The 20,324-nt window shown below is 29.7% G+C and overlaps 1 protein-coding gene across 1 annotated transcript in view; it reads left to right on the top strand.

Annotated features, from left to right (window-relative positions):
* Positions 1–3,899, top strand: part of LOC117177016 — a 15,636-nt gene extending 11,737 nt beyond the window's left edge. Inside the window, exons 5-6 of the mRNA XM_033367470.1 lie at positions 2,621–2,760; positions 2,838–3,899. Coding sequence (XP_033223361.1) covers positions 2,621–2,760; positions 2,838–3,122 — 425 coding nt within the window. The 3' untranslated portion in view covers positions 3,123–3,899. The remainder of the gene's footprint in view (positions 1–2,620; positions 2,761–2,837) is intronic.
* The last annotated feature ends 16,425 nt before the right edge of the window (positions 3,900–20,324 follow it).

Raw genomic sequence — 20,324 nt, forward strand, 5'->3', positions numbered from 1 at the left:
ATACGTTATAGGTTTTTGGAGTCGCTAATTACGAATCTGGCATTCGTTGAACTCTATCGCTTCAGGTTCAAGGTCATTTGAAGGTCATTTGAAGGTCAAATTGAGAAAAAACGGTAAAAAATTTTTTTAAAAGGGATAGAGTTCAACGGATGCCAGATTCGTAATTAGCGACTCCAAAAACCTAAAACGTATTTTTTTGGATTTTTTTACCGTTTTCTCTCGATTTGACCTTCCAATGACCTTGAACCTGACGCGATAAAAGTCAAAGGACGCCAGATTTGTATTCGGCGACCCCGAAAACCATAGTAAACCCGAGCTAACCTCAGAATACATGTTTAAGAGTGTAAAATCTCTCGAAAATACAGTTGGTGGGTAGTGGTGTTTCCTATTTTTGTAGGGGTGGCTGAGGGGTGGAGGGTAGTTCGTTTAGCATGCAATCGACTCGGGTTACTTATAAGATACTACCATGATTTTTTCAGATTTTTTGGTCCAAAAATAAATTAGGCCAAAAACCGGCCTTACCGACCCTCCCCCTTTCAGGCTGAAAACATTAATGCACAACCAAACGTGATGTAATTTTAACTGCAATGTTGAATGTGTAACTGGAATTATTGAATTTATGACCAGCGAGATGAACTTTCAACAAAGAAGTTTAATTTCTGCTAAAAAATGTGAATTTTCAACTAAAAAGGATATTTTTCCAACAAAAAATTAAAAAAAAAGAATTTATAATTAAAATGTTTAATCGTCATAATAAAAAACATTAATAGGTTTTTCATAAAACAGTTCAACGTTCAGGCTAAAATGTGAATTTTCAACTAAAATAATAAATATTTTGCTAAAATAATTGCAATTTTAACCGAAAAGATGAATATATAAACGTAAAGAATAACTTGCAATGGAAAACATAATTTTCTACGATGAAAATCGTTTTTCAACCAAAATTGTGGATGTTCAACGAAATAATTGAATATAAATTTTCAATTCATAGAGGCAAATTTTTATCCAAATTGTTGAATTTTTAACAAGAAAACATTAGTTTTTTATTAAAAAGGGTAAAGTCTAAACTCAGCACATGCCGCAAATTTTACTTTGGTCCAAAGATTTTTCTCCGAATTAAACAATTTTATAAAGTTATGGGTAACCTTGAGTAGTAAATAGAAAACATTTTGGGTTCAAAATTGACCTACTTATTTGAAAGTAAACTACTTCGAAATATTGATTTAAATTATATTTTTAACCAACAATTTACTACTCTATGTTTAATTGAACACTGATCTTCCTCAGATGAAAATTAAGCTATTTCGTAAAAACTTTGTTTTTTCTACAAAATATGCATTATTTTAGTTACAGTTCTATATATTTAGTTAGGAATTAAAGAAAGTTGAATGAAAACTCGTCTTTTTAGGTCAAGAATTCAATTTAATGGTAAAAAATGCACATTCTTGAGTTGTGAATTCAACAATTTTGTTAGCAATTCTTAATCTTGGTTTCAATTTAACAGTTTTTGTATAGAACATTGAAATATTTATTGGCGTAAATATAAACTATTATACTTTTAGTTAAAAAATAGTTTTTTAATCAAAGAGATATCGGGTTTATTAAAAACTAAACTATTTTGTTGAAAACTTAATATATCTGAAACAGGCAGAATAGGCTCTGTTTTTCTTAACCGCGGAGCGGTAGGAAAATAGCACTTTATTATACCGCGACGAGGAGCACTGAAAGTGCCATCAAGAAGAAAGAAGTAAAAGAAAAGATAAAGAAAAGAGTGAGAAGACTTCATTTAAAAACTACACGGAAAGAAGTTTGACAGAGAGGCGCTCACGCAACGCGAACAGTTGTCGCGCCAATGATGCAATGAATAGCGCCACTTCAGTTTGATAGAACGGATGGACTCTTTCTAGAGAACCATTACCCCGAACAGGTCAAAGCGTTTAACCAACAGTATGGTCGATCTTTTCTCCACATGCGGCGCTTGCGGCACAGATCCGCGCTTACGCATATGAGGAAAATTTGGTACCCACATTTAGCAGCGATTGATCTCGGCAAGTTTGGGGTAACAAGTGCCCCGAATCTGAAGCAGACGCCACGCCAAACCGAATTGCGGCGACTCTCTCACAGCTAGCGTTACGGTTTTACCTAAGTTCTTTTTGTGTAAATTAAAATAGGAAGTGTATTTTGGACTTTTAAAGCCGCTTTACGTTTTTATAGACAATGTCCCATCAAACGCCATTTTACTTTCACTACTTGGGCAAAAAAATTTGCCCCTATTCTGCTTATTTGAGATAAAGCTTCTTATCGAACACAGCTGTAAATTTTTCTTACACTGGGATGCGGTTCAACTTTACTGCCTGGATTAATTTGTTATTTTCTAGGTAAAAAATTAATTATTTAACTGGAAATTTTTAGAGAAAGATGGTTTAATCTTGAACAAAAGGGGATTGTTTTTCAACATAAAATGAAATTATTAACATGAAATTATATTTATTTTCAACATCTTTTGTTATAATTGTCAAATTTTTTGGCACACTCTAAGCTTACCTACCATACTAATAAATAAATCGAGAGCAAATGTAAGTTTTTATACTTTAACTCGAAATTGACTCACTGTTTGTAGGGCCTCCTCATGTCGTCTTTGACTTGTATGACTGGCATCAAACCCAGAGTCCTCCTATCTTCAGCGGTCATGTTACTCTGGGCCGTATGACAATTGATCAAAGAAAACTGCTCTGGGTGCCTCTTAATGGAGGTTCACATGTAATAATTCAATCTCTTTGCAAATATTATAAAAAATTTATCCTTTAACAAAAATAACATTTTTAAATTTCCCTTAGGTCCTTGAAATTAACCCGAATATTCATAATGGAGTGGTTCGATTTATTCAGCTGAATGCACTTAAACTCAACGCATGTGTCTTCGGAGGTCATTTCTTAGATATATTATATGTATCTTCAGAGCCGCATGGATTCAATGAAGCACGTCCAGGTCTGTATCAGGGTGCTCAGATTTTCGCCGTCTCTACCCTTGGCAATGGAGTGAAAGGATATTTGCCATCCAGATTCGATATGCCTCCGCCACCTAGGGGAACACCAAAACCCCAAAACCGGTACTGGTGGTAACGTGGGCGTTGCACAGGTGCGCACAGTGGGGAAAAAAGATTAATTTTTTTATTTAAAATAGCGTACAGCACACAAATATTGATCAATTTGGGCAAAAGAAAAAAAGCCAAAAAGATTTATCCAAGAGATTACAGGCCTGATTTCTCAAATTTTTGAAAACCCCAATACGCTACTTCACGATAAGTTAAAAACAGTTCTTAATATGTGGATCAATTTTAGGATTATTTAAAACAATTTTAATAAAAAAATGCATTATTCGCGAATTTGTCTATGTAACAAATTTTTAGTTTATAAATACTATAAAGTTTTAAACAAACATAATAAACATATGCTTTTTTTTAAATTTGTGAACGATATAGTTGTTTTTTTTCTCAGTCCCTTCAATTCAAGTTTGTGATTGCTTTCATTTCTTTTTTAAGGCCCCATAAAATTTATCCACTAATTATTAATTGCCCGGAAATCATCAAGTTCAGACTTTAAAATCCCGAGACCGATAAAAATTAATGTCTCCGTCAACAGATGCTCCAATAATGAATTTGTTTGTTTAATTAGTTTTTAAAAGTCATAGAATTCAGGAACTAATCAAGAATGTTGCTGAAATTATTATGAAGCTCCTTATTAAGAAGTCTCACACTGATGAATGAGAATTTTTCCGTCGACTGATGCACCAATGATGCATTTGTTTACTAAAATAAAAGTAACAGCATAAAAAGAACGGATTTTTCTATAAAAAAATGCCGGACTAATACATGAGTTTATTAAATTCGTGTATAATATCAGCAATAATAATTTTAAAAAGAAATATCTTCATCGTTATATTGTTTTTCACCAAATGTATTACAATATAAGTTTTAAAAAACATAAAATTATGAATAATTGTACAAACTATTCTTTCAACAAAAAATTTGTTTATAAAAGATGTTGTTTGCTTTTCATTGAATACTGGAATATCTTTAAATAATGTTACCTAATCAAATATAGGCGATTTTAACAGTTTCGATGTTATTGACAAGCATCGGAAACGTCCAAAAGAAAAAATTTCATTTTTTTCGTCAGGTTTGTTCATTTATTCTCACGACTTACTAACAGAACTTCAGGCCAAAATGAAAACATATTTAAAAAAAGGAACAGCACTTCAGCATTTAAAAAAATTTTAGTTTCGTATTTTCATTTTTGGGTCTCGCCGATTTTATTTCTAGTTTGTTTCCAGGCTTCAAAATACCATGCAAGCTGGAAAGATGTTAATCTTGTAAGTAAAAAAATTGATTCTATTAGACGCAAAATTCCGAAATAAGAAACTTTTCTATCATTCCAATTAAAATTAAATAAATTTAAATGAGATAAAAATCAAATTTAAAATCCTATTAAACGTCCAATAATCAAATTAATGTACAGAATTCCCGAAAATAAAACCAAGAATTCAACAAAAACAATCCTCGGTCTTGTTCATTTTTTAAAGAGATTTTGTATGTTTCAAAAAACCCAAACATGCTCAGAAAAATGTTTAGACTACAGGTTATAAAAATAGTTTAATAGAATACAAAAATAAAAAATTCGCTATGTTGCCAATTTTCACACATGGATGTTGGCGATTTTTTCAATTAATTTTTATCACTAAAAATTTGTTATATAATTGAAATAATTTCTCTATTTTCAAACGAGGTAGAAAAATTTCTTAAACAGTGGTAAATAAAATGGAAATTTTCTCTCAGAAAATTATGGAATGAAATCCAAAAGCTTTTTTTATCCATTGCAAATTAATTTTAATTTTTTAGCATCTCCATACCCTTCTGTTTTGCATTTTTTAGAAGATTTTATTTCGAACGAATTAAAATTCCATTTTGCTCAAAAACGACACAAAATATGGATAGCAGTTTTGCTTCAAAATTGTTCTTCCTGAAAGCTATTTTAAAAATTATATTCCTATAAACTGTTTATTTCATTTGATATTTTAATTTGTAATTATACCACATTTTGTACACTTATGCATACATATATTTATTTTTGAATACAATTTATTTAGTTTATATAATATTTTACATCTATGGCAACATACTAATCAAAGTAGGAAAGAAAGCGTGTAATTTTTAAATTCAATAAAAAATACTGCAAAAATAAGAAGTTCTATTCATCGCATATTACGACGTTTGTGAGGTCTTTAAACTACCTTTAAGTTTTTTTTAGCGAGAACTCGGCGACTACGAAGTACTGAAAAACTACTAATTCAATTTGTCAAAAAAAACACAAATTTTTCCCAATATAGTTAATATTTCTACAAAGTAGATTAACTTTATACCAAGCAGGTGAATTTTAACCGTGAAAATTAATTTTTTACCCACAGGGAAAAAAATTCAACCACAAAGAACAAGTTTTTAAAAAGAAAAACTAGAATAAATAAATTTTCAGCTCAGAAGTTAATTATTGAAAAATAAACGTTTTTACAAAATAGTTGATGAAGATTTAAATTACCTGTATGCAAATTACTTCAAATTACCTTATTTACTCTGGATTTAAAGACAATTATTTGGTTTAACTAAATTATTCAGACCGGCAATTTGAAAGACCTCAGCTTAAATTCCAGAGAAGCTCGAAAGAATAGTTTTTTAACAATTGTAAATAAAAACTACGAAAAAATATGGATTCCAGACCATTAGACAAAGAATTAACATAAAAATTATTAAAACATTTACTTTTTTTGTTGATGTATAACTTTTCTTAGAATTATACTATGGTGAAGTTAACTTTGTAGGTTCAAAATTTAACTGTTTGGCAACAAAATAAATTATTTTGCTATAATCTTAATTATTTTTCAGAGATTCAAACTCTATGGTTGAAAGGTAAAATTGTTTCATGAAAATTCCAAATCAATTGCTGAAAATTCTCTTTTTTCTTCATAAAAAATTTGTCCTTTGCAATTTAAATTCATGTTTTCAGATGGAAAAATGCTGAATTGAAAATTCAAATGTCTTCTGTCAAATTAAATGAAATGTTATTTTAGCTTGTGTGGCTTTTATAAACAGGTGACTTTCTGACTTTTAATTTTTTTTCACGAATCAAATAAAAACTACCAGTCATATTAAACAATAATTAATAAAAAATTGTTTGTTCTTCTTGCAGCGAAGAGATCTTACCTACTTATTTTTCTTTTGCTTGCGACGTTTGCCGATAAACGTAGTTTTTATATTTTAACGTTTTTTTATGAATAACACAAAAACTGCGTCTCCTATAGAAAAGTGATCAATATCAAATTGATGGATCAAAATTCGTAAAAATTCAAATTTTTAATTTTTTGAAAAAATCCAAAAAGTAATTACGATAATAGTGTAGGACTGTCAAGAAGTGACATTTCTCTTTTTGTTGCTGTATTTGATATCGTCGGTTACTCAGCTTTAAATTTTCATTTTTGTTTTCTTCAATTTTGTGAGTGCTACAACTCTTGTAATTTTTTATTCTATTAAAAAAAGTAATAAGGATAAATTCTTCTTCTTGCGAAATGCTGTGAATGTCTGCACAGAGAATTAATGAATCTTGAAAAAAGTGATTTAAAAAATATTCAAAATGCGCTTGCTTCTTTAAATTTTATCAAAAATTGCTGATTAGGTAACTTGACCCTTATTTTAAGATACTTGAAGAGTGTACCAAGATAATATCAAATCGGTTAACACTTTCGAGAGAAATCGTGCCAATGTTACGTATGAGTGAATAATGAAACTATGTTATCATTCACACTGAAAAACAAAAACAAAAAGAAGAGCACTGCCTGCCTTCCGGTGAGGATAGCTCTTGCAAGTTCTGAGTTAAGGTTGTACTCGGGGAAGGCTTCCCCTAAACTGAAAGAAGGACGAGAGAAGCTCGTCTTCCCTTTAATTATTTTTTTGGGTCGGTACCTCTACTCACGACTGAGAGTAGTTGTTCATGTGTAAACAAAAAATTAAAAAGGCATCCTACAGGACAGGTCAAATCACATATTCGTGCTTCCCTAATTACCTTAACATTAAATTTATTTTAAAATCAAACAAGAAAAGAAGCATGAAAGATAAAACGGAAAGGGACACGTCCTGCAATGGGTGGAACGCGTCAAATCAGATAAGATAAAAAATCGGTTCGTTACAGCTTACCGATACGAAGCACTTGAAATATCGTTATCTATCGAATGAGTGGGAGGAGAAACAGAAGGAAGGATGCGTCCTTGGTCTTCCTTTTTAATTTTTGGTAATTAATTTTCAAGAGAATTTTTTTTTTTAATTTAAAAGTTCTCTGTAAGAATATCCATGGACTTGCATTTTGTGGAAGGTGTGAGTGGAGTGTGAGGGTGGAAGTCTAGGAGGTGAGTACGGGTGTGAGGGGTTCATTGGGAAGATAAACATGAATTTACATTGTAGTTGGGGGTGGGATTTGGCTAAATAGGGAAAGTGAGGTTAGGTTTGCAAAGGAGCAGGGTAGTTTTCTGTTCAAGATTATGGGCCTGCGTGACGGACAAAAGTGGTTCATGTAGTGCTGCGGGATGTAAGGGGTGAGAAAAGAGTCTCTGAATGGAATATGAGTGGTGGAATGGGGCGAAGAAACTGAAATTTTATGGCAATAAGCGACAGAAGCCTTAAAGACATCTGTTGGCGGCGGGGCTTACCTTTGCGTATGGATAGGTTACAGTTCCCGACAGATGAAGGGAAGGTGGGCAGCGAGAGTACTGGCAGTGCTGGTAGTGAAGTAGACGGGGAGGAAATATCCAGAAGGACACGACGGCCAGTTGTGCGTTGCCCGGAGTCAAGTGGCGCGTCAGGGAGGGGGAAGTATCGGAGCGAAAGAAGAGATCAGGCAAGGGAAAGAGCGTTTAGTGCAAGTGATAGGGAGGATCTCTTGATGAGGAAAAGGAAAAGCAAAGAGAGTCCGGAGAAAAGCGCGCTGGAGAGTCCCTTTGAAAAAAGGGCACGAACACGTAGATGAGCCCTCCTAAAAATGGAGGGGCAGACGGAGAAGCAGGCTATCGGGGTGCTGATAGGCGAGATAAGATGGTTGAGGGAGGACGTAAGGGGGGCTATGAAGCAGATGGAAAGTATGAAGGATGACCTGAGGGTAAGAGATGAGAGATGGGAAAAGGAAGTAAAAGAGCTGATGGGGAAATTAGAAGGATTGCAGAGGAAGTTGGTGTCGGTAAGAAAGGAAAAAAGAGGATAAAATAAAGGAGATGGGAGAAGATATTAGGGTGTGAGAGGAAAGGGCGGGAAAAAGGCTGGAGAAGATGGAGGGCAGGTCGAGAATGTAAGCAGTTGACATGGGAGAGGGCGAGATGCAAGCTATTTGAGAGAAAGTGGAGATCATGATAGAAGACAAAGTGGGAGAGCGTAGTAATGAAAAGGAGGAGAGGGCGGATAGGAAAAGGATAAGGGCTATGGAGTTGAGGATGGAGAGAAGAGAGAAGGCAGATAGGATAAATAATATAGTGATAAGAGGATTAAAGCTAAAGAGCGGGGAAGCAAGGGAGGGGGTGGAAGCGCTGCTCCGGAGCATAGGGTGGGTTAAAGGCAAGGTAGGGAAAGTAAGGATGGAGGGCAGAAAGAAGAATGAAGTGGCTGTAGTGGAACTGGAGAACTGGAAAGAAAAATTGGGGGTGATGCGTAACAAAGATAGGATAAAGGACAGTAAGGTTTCTATCGATGAAGATTTGAAGATGAAGGAAAGGGATGTTCAGAGAATACTAAATGACAGGGCTAGGAAGGACAGGCGCGAAGGGAGAGCGGCGAAGGTAGGGTATCAGAAAATAAAAATAGACGAGAAAATGTGGGTATGGGACGAGAAGAAGGAGGAATTTCAGGGGAAGTAGGGAAGTGGGAGTAAAGCAGGGTGGACACCACAAATAAGCCAAATATGGACATTGTAATTTATTTTTATCATGAATAATTGGAAAGTACCATAAGATTCTTTCAGTGTAGTTGAGTGACCTACTTGAATTGCAGCGTACTTATTTTCATTGTGTAATAGTACTGCTTTCAGAATGGAAGTCATGTAAACCCTTAGGGGACACATTATGAATAAAGGAGAAGAAGGTATTGAAAAACTAAATATTTTTTAGAAGAAGTAATTTTTTTTAATTGAAAATTCATTAGTTTTGTTGAAAGTTCAACTTCTTTAATTTCAAAATTAACTACTGACTGTTCAAAAATTTAATTGTTTCATTGGAAATTAATTTGTTTTATATTCGTCTCTGTTGATAAAAATTCAAATAACTTTCTTAAAAAATTATTCGCTTTTAGTTGAAAACTAGCACGGGTCTAAATGGAGCAATTGGTCTTTCCACGCCCTTAATTGCTTGTTCAAAAAATGCGTTTGCCAAATATCTTTTTTGGATTGCTCCAAAATTAATTATAATGATAATTATAATTTTATGGTGGTGCTATGAGTTTTTTAGCATATTCGAAAGTACACTTGATAAATAAATCATTTGTCGAAGTTGTATAACCGAATGATTTTGAATGTTATATCTAAAAATCTTGTTTTCGACAAAAGTTAGGTTGATTGGTTTTGCTGAGACACTCATCAAACTTTTGAAATTTCAGATTCCTTCTTTTAGAAAAAATTTCATACTTTTTCGTGCATCTACTATTCGGAAAAGAATTGTCAGCTAACTCAGTGACATGGTCAAGCATAATTTTTTTGAGAACAAAAAAAAAGGTTGCTGACCCATATACGTTTATATTAGTTGAATATATGTCTTGGGTAGTATTCATATCGTCGTGTAGGAACATTTTTAGATAAAAAAAATTTCATTTGCATTTAATCCCTGACTATTATTTTTTTAAGAAAAATTTTATTATAATACATAATTATCATTTAATGACATAACTGGATAAATTAAAGCTCATTGCAATCTCCTAAGCGAGATTCGACCGGACTCCAGAAGGCTTCTGAGATTATTCAAAAATATATTGTTCATGAGGCTGTGAACATATAATATCTCATCATAATTTAAGCAGTCAATAAATTTCCTAATTTAATAGTGGAAAGCAACTACTTACCCGATACCAAAATATAAATTTACTTAGGACTGAGTTTAATAATTAATGAAAAGTTTGTAAGAATTGAAAATGTTAAAAATATGAAAGTTTGTTAAAATAACGCGATGCTCTGATATTCTAAACTATATTGAAATAGCAAGTAGGTCAAATTCCGACAATGTAAAACGTGAGTCATTATTTCTCCAATTTAAAAACATTTTCTACTGCTTGTTTGAACAAAGTTAAGAATAATTCAATTTTTTACAATTTTGAAAATTCCAGAGCATGAATGGGATCAATTAAATAAGCAGATTTAGGTTCTTTATTCACTAAATTTTTCAAATTTTCCTAAGAAATTGCAATTGTTTAGTAAATTTTCGTCAAATCTATTTGCCTTGTATAATCATATCCTTCAAGTCTTTCAATTTGATATTTCAAACATTAAAGCAGAACGTTTTAGAATCTTTGAATTTAATTTATTACAGTTAAAACTCACCAATGTTGAAACAATATTATATTGGTATATATGTGGATAACAAGTCTAAAAAATTTCAATCCTGAATTTCTATTTCTTTCAGTGACAGTTAATTATTTTCTCAACAAGTTTCGAGAATTTTTTAACTTTTGGTTTAAACTTTCAAACAAACCACATAAGCTACAAATTTTTTTAACCGTACAAGGTAACATTAACAGTAAAAAAATCCAATTTTTGGAAAAAACGATAAAAGGTACGAGAATAGATGAAAGAACAAAGATTGTGCATTCAAGAATGCGTGATAAAAAATCCAAACAAACAAAAGTATAATAAACTCATGTAATAAAAATACGTAAAAAAATACAAGAAAATTAACCTTTTAGAAAAACGGCATAAGCTATTATAAAATTTCAACTGCTAAAATTGTTGGTTGAATTAAATATAGAAATTTCCTCAGAACCACTTTATACACGGATGCGCATTGTTGGTTCAAATAGTAAAAAATAGCATTAAAACTAAACAAATTGAATTGATGGAAAAACGCAACAAGCTGCAATGAAATGTATAGTTTTTTTGGAAAATTGAAATTTTCAATTTTTATTCCACAGAAAATAATTATAAATCAAGAATTTCATTCTGTGATCAAGACAAAAAAGATCTACAAATTTGGTATAACTGATTTTTTACAGGAAGCGCTGTTTTCGTCTTATTAGTAAAATACAGCATTTAAGTATGAAAATTTAATTTTTGAAAAAAAAACAAAAGGTAAGAAAAAAATGTATTCTTAACCATTTATCGCTCCCTTCTTTTTTTTGAAAAACCAGGCAGTATAAATTCGAAATAAATGCGCTTCATTTCACAGTTCTCCTGAAAAGTTTGAAACAAGTGATTTTTTAAAATATGAGAATCCTGCTAGCGATCTGCACTTTAAGCGCATTTCCTTCTTTAATAATTTGTAATCCCCGTTATCCTGAACCCAGGTAAGTACTGTTACTTTCATTATTGGTCAACCTTTTACAATTTTAATTAATAAATTATATTTATCTATCCAAAGCTATATTTTATGAAACAATTTGTGTTATATCTACAGGTTTGCTACAAAATTCCAATTTTAAAATTCCTTTCAATTCTTTTCCTTTCACCTGACCAAGTGGTTAATTTTCCCTGACCGTTACACATTCTTCTTCGGAGTATAAATACAATTTTAAACGCAGGAGATTAATAATTTTATTACAAAACAATTTGTCTCTCTAAACTTTATTTTTATACTTTCCGAGACAAGATTAACAACGAATTGTATAACGGCTGATCTAGGAATTACGATTAATTTTCTATCAAAAAAGATCAATTTCCGTAAAATACATCTACTTTACACCAAATATTTTATTAATTCTTATGCTTGATTTATTAAACCAAAGACACGAATTTTCAACCAACAGATACATTTTCCAATAACAAGATTAATTTTTTACCAAAGAAGACAAACTGAAAAAATTTTGAGACAATTCAGAAGAAAAATTGATACGAAACGTTGGATTTTTACACCAAAATGGCGAGTTTTCTAAAAAAAAATACTTAATTTTTTAATACTAAAGTATAAACTATTAATGAAAAAGTTAACTTTCGACAAAATATTGAATTTTAAAGCGAGAAAAGTGACACAAAAGATTTAAAATTTTTAATAAAAAATAAAAAGTTTTAAACGGAAAATGCCAGTTTTCATCAAAGTAAATACATGTTTAGCTAAAAACTATAAATTACAGAGAAAAACTAGAACAGTTACATTTTTAGATAAGAAAATAATTAAAAAAGAATGTTAACTAAACTGATGAATTTTTAATCAAAAGAAAATACACTTATTTTCATTTGAGACAAAAAATTTTAATAACGATTTTTTTTTAAATAGCTGAATCGTCAAAGAAAACTGATTACTTTATATCCAAACAATTTTTTTTAGACGGATTTTTAACAAGAAAATAGAAGAGTAAAATTATCCGTTAATGAAATTAATCGTTCACGAACAAATTTTAAAGAAATAGGTATATTTTCAAACAAAAAAAAACAAATTTTTAACCTGAAAGTAATTTTCAACGTAGGTAATCAAGTTTCCAACAAAAATAAGATTTCTTCACAAAATTGAGGAATACTTAACAAAATAGTTATATCATTAACAAAACGATGAATTAAAAAAAAAGAAATAGTTAAATTTTCACTAGATTTTTTTAAAATTTGAATTAGAAATTTAGAATAAAATTATGAATATTTAACTAAAGAAATAAATTCCCAACATTTCTAACAAAAATTCAAATATTTAAATTTCAGTTTGAAGTGCTAATTTTCAACTAAGAACACAAAAATATTTTTATCAAATGATTAGAATTTCTGACAAATTAAATTAACTTTCAACCAAAAGAAAATGAGTTTCGAAAGCAAAAGTTAATGTTCAATTCAACAAGATGAATTATAAACGAAGAAAATCAAATTTCTAAAAAAAAATGAAATCTCAATAAAATTGTTTCATTTTCTGTTGAAAAAAGACCATGGCATATTCAAGCAGAACTTTAAAATTTCCTACATTAACCGAATTTTAAACCAATAGAATAAATTTTTAACTGGAAAGATAATTTGTGAATCAGAAAGATCAACATTTTTTAACAAAAAAGCGATATTTATTATAAAATATCTGAATTTCGTACCAAATAATTTAATCTCGGACAAAAAGATGAATTTTTGAAAAAAATACATTAAATAGTAATGTGTTAAGCTAAACAAATGAATTTTCAATTCAAAGAATTAATTTTATACAAAATTGTTTAATCTTAATCGAAAGAAATTGAATTTTAACGTACAAGCTTAATTTCCAAATTTTGCTTTTATAAATCTAATTCAACATGCATTTGATATTTTTTCCATACATCATTTGCACAAATGAAATAAATGTCATTCCTTAGCATTGCAGTAATTCATCACAGCGAAGGAAGACTTGAAGTTTTTTTCTTTAATAACAACAAACTCTAATTCATAGAAAATGATTCTTTTTATTTTGTTCTTCCTGAATAAAATTATTTTTAATCGTTAACATTTTTATGGTTTTGTACCCCTGAGTTTGTCGCTGAGTTAAAGAAATGAATTTTTATTAAAAAACAACGTATTTTTTACTCTTCAAAATCTTAAAGTTCTAGATATTATCTGTATTGAGTTTCTGATTAACATAATTAATTGTTAGACACAAAATTAAATATTAACGATAAAATTCAATTATACACGAAAAACATTACATTTATGTTCCAAAAGATAAATTTTTAACATAATACATAAACTTGCAACGCAGAAGACAAATTTTCCACCGAACAAATTTAAATGAATTTTTATTTGAATAATTTAAAAATTAACAAGACAGATGAATTTTCGTGCAAGAAAATTCATTTTCTACCAAAAAAGATTAATTTTTTTATAAAATTGTTCCCTTTTTGTTTGCACAAATTAATTTTAAATTTCACGGAATAAAACTTTATAAAAATAGATAAATCCTCAAAAGCAGCAGAATATTATTTAAACAAATAGAATAATTTTTAGGGGACATATCTATATTTAAAAAATTAAATAGTTAAATATCAGTTAAAAATACAATTTCCACTATGAAAAAAAATGAATAATAAATGATATATTCTAAAATTCGTTAAAAACACACAATTTTAAAAATCCAATACGGTTTATATAATTAATTCAGAATATAATGGCAAAATCGCAACTAAAAAGTTTCATCCATCTAGTGTATGTAAAACCCACCCCAAATCAACTACTCAATGTTATAAAATTTGTTAAGAAAACACAATTTTAAAAAGTAAATAGAATTTTTTTAACTATACGGATTAGTCTAATGTTAGCTAATAGCGCCAGAGGGACGAAACGTTTTGGAAGTGATTTGGCACTAAATACTGCAATAATCATAAGAAAATTGTCACTTTTTTGAATTGTGTATTTTTAAGGATTTTATTATATTTAGTAGTTGATCGCGGGTGTACTCAACACAATATGATGGTACTTTTGACATAGAATACTACCATATTCAGTAAGAACATATTGTCTTCTAAAGTATCTTATTTTTCTTTTCTTTCATTTTTTGTAAACTTTTCGAACTTCAGACTCATTAAAATGTAAGTGTTTTTATGTTTAAGGCACTGAATTCTACCAATTTTTAACAATAATTTTTTCCACAGGCGGTGGCATAACTTTTGCTGTTCCTATTCATTGGGCAGACGCACATTTCCTCTTGGGTCATAATAATAAAATTTCGCGCCTTGAATGGAATAGTGAAACAAATCATCCAGGTCGTATAACCAGGATATTTAAATCAGTATCCCTACAGGAAAATGTACTCCTACATATAGAAATTTCCTCAGAACCACTTTATGCACGGATGCGCATTATTGGTTCAGATAGTAAAAAATAACATTAAAACTAAACAAATTAAATTGATGGAAAAATGCAACAAGCTGCAATGAAATGTATAGTTTTTTTGGAAAATTGAAATTTTCAATTTTTATTCCACAAAAAATAATTATACATCAAGAATTTCATTCTGTGATCAAGACAAAAAAGATCTACAAATTTGTTATAACTGATTTTTTGCAGGAAGCGTAGTTTTCGTTTTATTAGTAAAATACAGCATTTAAGTATGAAAATTTAATTTTTGAAAAAAAAAACAAAAAGTAAGAAAAAAATGTATTCTTAACTTTATTCTGAATCATGGTTTAATTAAACGCACAATGCTTCTTTAATCGTAAATAATAAAATCATAGATAAAAATAATTTTTTTATAAATGACACTATGTACGGAAAAGAATTAATAGACGGAAGTTTTTAACCCAAAAACGATGTACAAATTTGTTAATCATCATTTTGAAATTCGACTGCATGCTTCATCATTTATGCTACTATTAATTAAAATTTCTCAAATGAGTCCGAAGTCTGTCATTTGAACCTTAAAATTTTTCAAGCATTTTCCACCGGCTCTACTTGTTGTGCAAAATTCTTCAAATCTTTCGAAAGAAGAAGCATTATTGTTTCATATAAAACAACAGGAAATTCGTGGTTCTCCCCTGTTTAGGATGAATTGTCAACATCTTGAAGACTTGATTGGCAGAGATCCTGAAAATGAAACAGACCATTTATATTTCCCTTCTTTTTTTGAAAGACCAGGCAGTATAAATTCGAAATAAATGCCCTTCATTTCACAGTTCTTTTGAAAAGTTTGAATGAACAAGTGTTTTTGTAAAAAATGAGAATCCTGCTAGCGATCTGCGCTTTAAGCACATTTCCTTCTTTAATAATTTGTAATCCCCGTTATCCTGAACCCAGGTAAGTACTGTTACTTTCATTATTTGTCAACCTTTTACAATTTTAATTAATAAATTATATTTATCTATCCAAAGCTATATTTTATGAAACAATTTGTGTTATATCTACAGGTTTGCTACAAAATTCCAATTTTCAAATTCCTTTCAATTCTTTTCCTTTCACCTGACCAAATTGTTAATTTTCCCTGACCGTTACACATTCTTCTTCGGAGTATAAATACAATTTTAAACGCAGGAGATTAATAATTTCCTACAGGAAAAAAATACTTTTGGAGTTTGTGAATATTTTGGACTATGGTTTGTTAAGAACATTTACTGAATTTGAGTTAAAATTTTAGGTTAAAAACAAAGGGGAAACAACTGCGAAGAATACGGTCCAGCGGAGGTAGATGACGCTCCATTGTATCGGATTACACTAAATTGAATTTATGTACAGATCTGAGCTAAATTGTCAAAGAATTGTCCAGATTGCATAGGATTACTGTGAATTTTATAAAATTACTAACAGACCTGGCCACGCGTTGTTTTGTCTGAATTTGAATTTATATTATTATAAACTTGGCGCCATCTATTGGATTCTTACACGATCTAGATAACATAAAATTTTGAAGTGTCGGTCCACAAACTAACCTACACAGCTGTCCGTTACAAATACATGGAGTATACAAATTAAAACATTTAATTTGCAATTAAAAAGGAATTATTCGTAACAAATTATCATTATCATTTGAAATATCAATGATTGAAAGAAAGTTCTGATCTTATCAGAATACGCACTTTTTGCAGTATATAAAAAGATTCAAAAAATAAAAAATTCCGAATTAATTGTAAGATTTATAAAATGTCAAAAGGTAAAAAGTGAATTCATAAATCTGATGCTTTTTTCCTATATCGCATAGATTGTGCAATCGTTTAACCAACCTGCTATCTTGTATTCGAAATAAGCTTTAATAAATGATAAACTCTGCTATTTTCCTTTAAAATGAGGGATGAAATTATGATTCAATTTATTTTTCACCTTTTCCAATTTCTTATCGTTAAATTAAATTATCTTTTCAAATACTGCGCAAAATCTTCCACACCTCCATTTCAATTAGCAAAAAAGAAATTCAACAGGGTCTTTTTAAGAATTTTGAAAGTATTCATTTCGTGTTAATGGAAAATCAATTATCGGACAAATCTTAAACCCAAACAATTATTTTACACTTGCCTAAAATCATTTAGTACTTACATCCATTATTAACACAAAGTCTCAAAATTTGAAAAGAAAAAAAAAATAAAGAAAACAAGTATGATGTAATGCAGAAAATAATACAACTGTAAAAAGAAAACTCTTAGTACAATGCAAATATGTCCGACAGAGAATATTTAAACAACTGAAAGCTAATAAAACCGAGCATAACTATGGTTGTCATGGTTACGGAAAAGAATTCTATTTTTTAAATTGTTCTTATTTGAAGGAACCAGATTTTTTCTACGTTAAACTGCCGAAATTAAAAATATTTTATCTGATTTGTTTATAAAGATTCCGATTGTTACATAACGTTTGAGAAATATCTGTACCCACTTTTCAATCACACAGTTGAATTCTCAAATAATAAAAATAAATTCTTAACTAACCTTATTCACCTTCGACCAAAAAAGGTCAATTTTAAACGAATGACATGCATTATTAACCAACTAGGTGAATTGTCCACTGAATATGAAAAATAAAGTTATGGAACTATAAAATTTATAATTTAATTTGCAGTTACGAAAATTGATGTCCAAAAAATCAATATTCAAATATATGACTCAATTTGCAATTTGAAATGTTATAGTTAAATTCCCAGTTGAAAAAAATTAACTAAAAAAAAAAATTTGCAACTAGCCAGACAAATTTTTAAGCAAAAGACTCAATTTCCACGAAAACAGAGCATTTTTAACATGATTTATAACGTTCATTCATTACCAGATTCAGAAGTAAAAAATTGATTGCAGCGACAACCTTTCCAAGTATTTTTTAAAGTAAAATATTCGTTACATACTCTTTTGTTTCATTATGATTTTTTTTTATTTTCATGGTATGAAAAAAAATTCTGCTTTACATTAAATCTCACACGGTGTTCAAGAATGAGATTCAAATTCAAATTTTCGACCACTATAAATTTTATTGTTTCTATCGTTTCTTGTACAAATCTCAAGAAGATTTATATGAAATTTAAAATAATAGTTACAGCACTTTTTTATAAATTACAAAGAAAAAAAACGATTTTTTTCATAAGTTTGTGAAATTGTGATTTTTTAATGTATATTAATCCGCAGATTTACTGTTTTTGCTTGAATTTAATAATCTGATCATACTGAAAATTTTAAATAACAATAATTCAATCAAATCAAATCAAGAAGTAAAAGACAAATATGCTATAAACATTGTGTACACTAAATTATGACGCAGTAATCCTCAATTTGGTCAAAGATTATTGGAAAATATGTAGATTTTAAGGTGGTTAAATAACAATTATGTTAAAGTTTAACTTTTTTATCTATTCTACACCTAAAAACATAAAAAATACAAAAAATAATTTTCACGAATCAAACGAAATATTTTTTATAGTAAATACTTATTAAAAAATGTGGTTAAAAAATATTTACAGGAAAAAAAGAGTTGTTTTTTTAATAAATGAAAAATTGCTCTAACAATTATTTTAAATTTTATATAAATCTTGTTGAAATATATAAACAATAAAATTTATAGTACTCAAAAATTTGATTTAAATCTCATTCTTGAACACCGTGCTCGTATTCCATATAAGATTAATGAAAAATAATATTGTTTTTAATTTTCAGACCGAATACGCTGTAAAAAAAACGTTCCGACTTTGAACAAATTCCTTTTGTTAATAACGTCGAATATTTTTCCTCGAAATTAATAGTTCTGTTTTTATTGATTTAAAAAAGTTAAATTTTATACACGTAAAAAGTCTAATACCACCATGGCATTAAAATAAAAAATTTATCAAAACAAAAAAATACGTTTTGATCACGTTTTTAGTCAGAGAAATAAAAAAAATGCAACAAAATAGTCGAAAACCAGTTTATGTAAGTAAATTACTTTGATTACTTGAATTACTTTTAATTCAAAGTTAATTGCTTGGATCATTACCCAAATTACTTGGAATTCATTTTATTAGACGTACATTACAAGTACAGTGAAACTCTTCTAAAGCGCCGATTTGGAGGCTTAGGGTGGGTGGGAACAAACTCGTAAGAGCCCGCTACGATTTTTTTTGTTCAGACCTGACTGCTCGCCTGAGTGACAACCGTAGACCCCGCGCACCTCCTGTTACACCTACCTGTGGCCCGGCGTCAATTCTCGAAAGGGCCATAGAATGTAGCGCTATTAAAGGGTTTAAGTTTTTTTTAATTTAAGTTTTTTAAAAATTCAATCTACTGTACTTTTAAATAAAAATTTTTTACTCCATTTAGAAGTAGATTCGAAGTGAATTATCTCAGTAATAAGATGGATTATCACCGAAGATTGTAATTACCCCTGATTATAATTGGATTTTACCGTATTAATATTTCCCATAACCGTACGGTCAAGGGGATTGCCAGAGTTGTTTCCCCTCAGTTGATTATTTTATTTAGGATTTTATATTATATTCCAGGGACTACTTTGGGAAAGCTTTGGTCTTTCCATCCAAATAGGTCTTCCCATCAACTCATACACCATGTAATTCCGGGAGTTGGTTTTAGCAAAGGAGTCGTGTTCCACCCCACCTTGCACATAATCTATTACATAGATTTCGAATTTCAGAGAATCCTATCGCTCACTTATGATCATGAAACCAAAATGGTAACTGGTAAGTTCCTAATATAAAATTTCTGTTTCAGGTAAAAAATGCTCTACTCCTAGTCAAAGAATAATTCTTTGTAAAAATTCCCTGTTCTAACATCCAAATTATAATTTTTACGTAAGTTTAATTAGCGACATAAGAATTGAATTTTAAATCCGAAAAGCGAATTATCGATGGAAAACCCGAGTTTCAAGCCCATAAATATTCATTTTCATCCCAAAAAGACGATTTTTTAACATACAAAATGCATTTTGAATTAATCAAATAAATTCTTAAACAAACAGGTAAAGATTTAAATAAATAGTATAATTTTTTACAAACAAATATGACCTTTCATGATCAATTTATAGCTAAGTAGATCAATTTTCTGTCAAACAAGATTAATATTCAAGCAATATATAAATTTTAAAACAAATACAGTAAATTCATCAATTTTAATTCTTTATCATTATTAAAAGAACGTTATTTTACTGTTTCTATAATAGCCATGGAATTTTCCTAAATTATAGTATTTCATTTTGAAAGAACTGATATTT

The sequence above is a fragment of the Belonocnema kinseyi genome, chromosome 7 (genome assembly GCF_010883055.1).
Source record: "Belonocnema kinseyi isolate 2016_QV_RU_SX_M_011 chromosome 7, B_treatae_v1, whole genome shotgun sequence".
Taxonomy (NCBI): Eukaryota; Metazoa; Arthropoda; class Insecta; order Hymenoptera; family Cynipidae; genus Belonocnema; species Belonocnema kinseyi.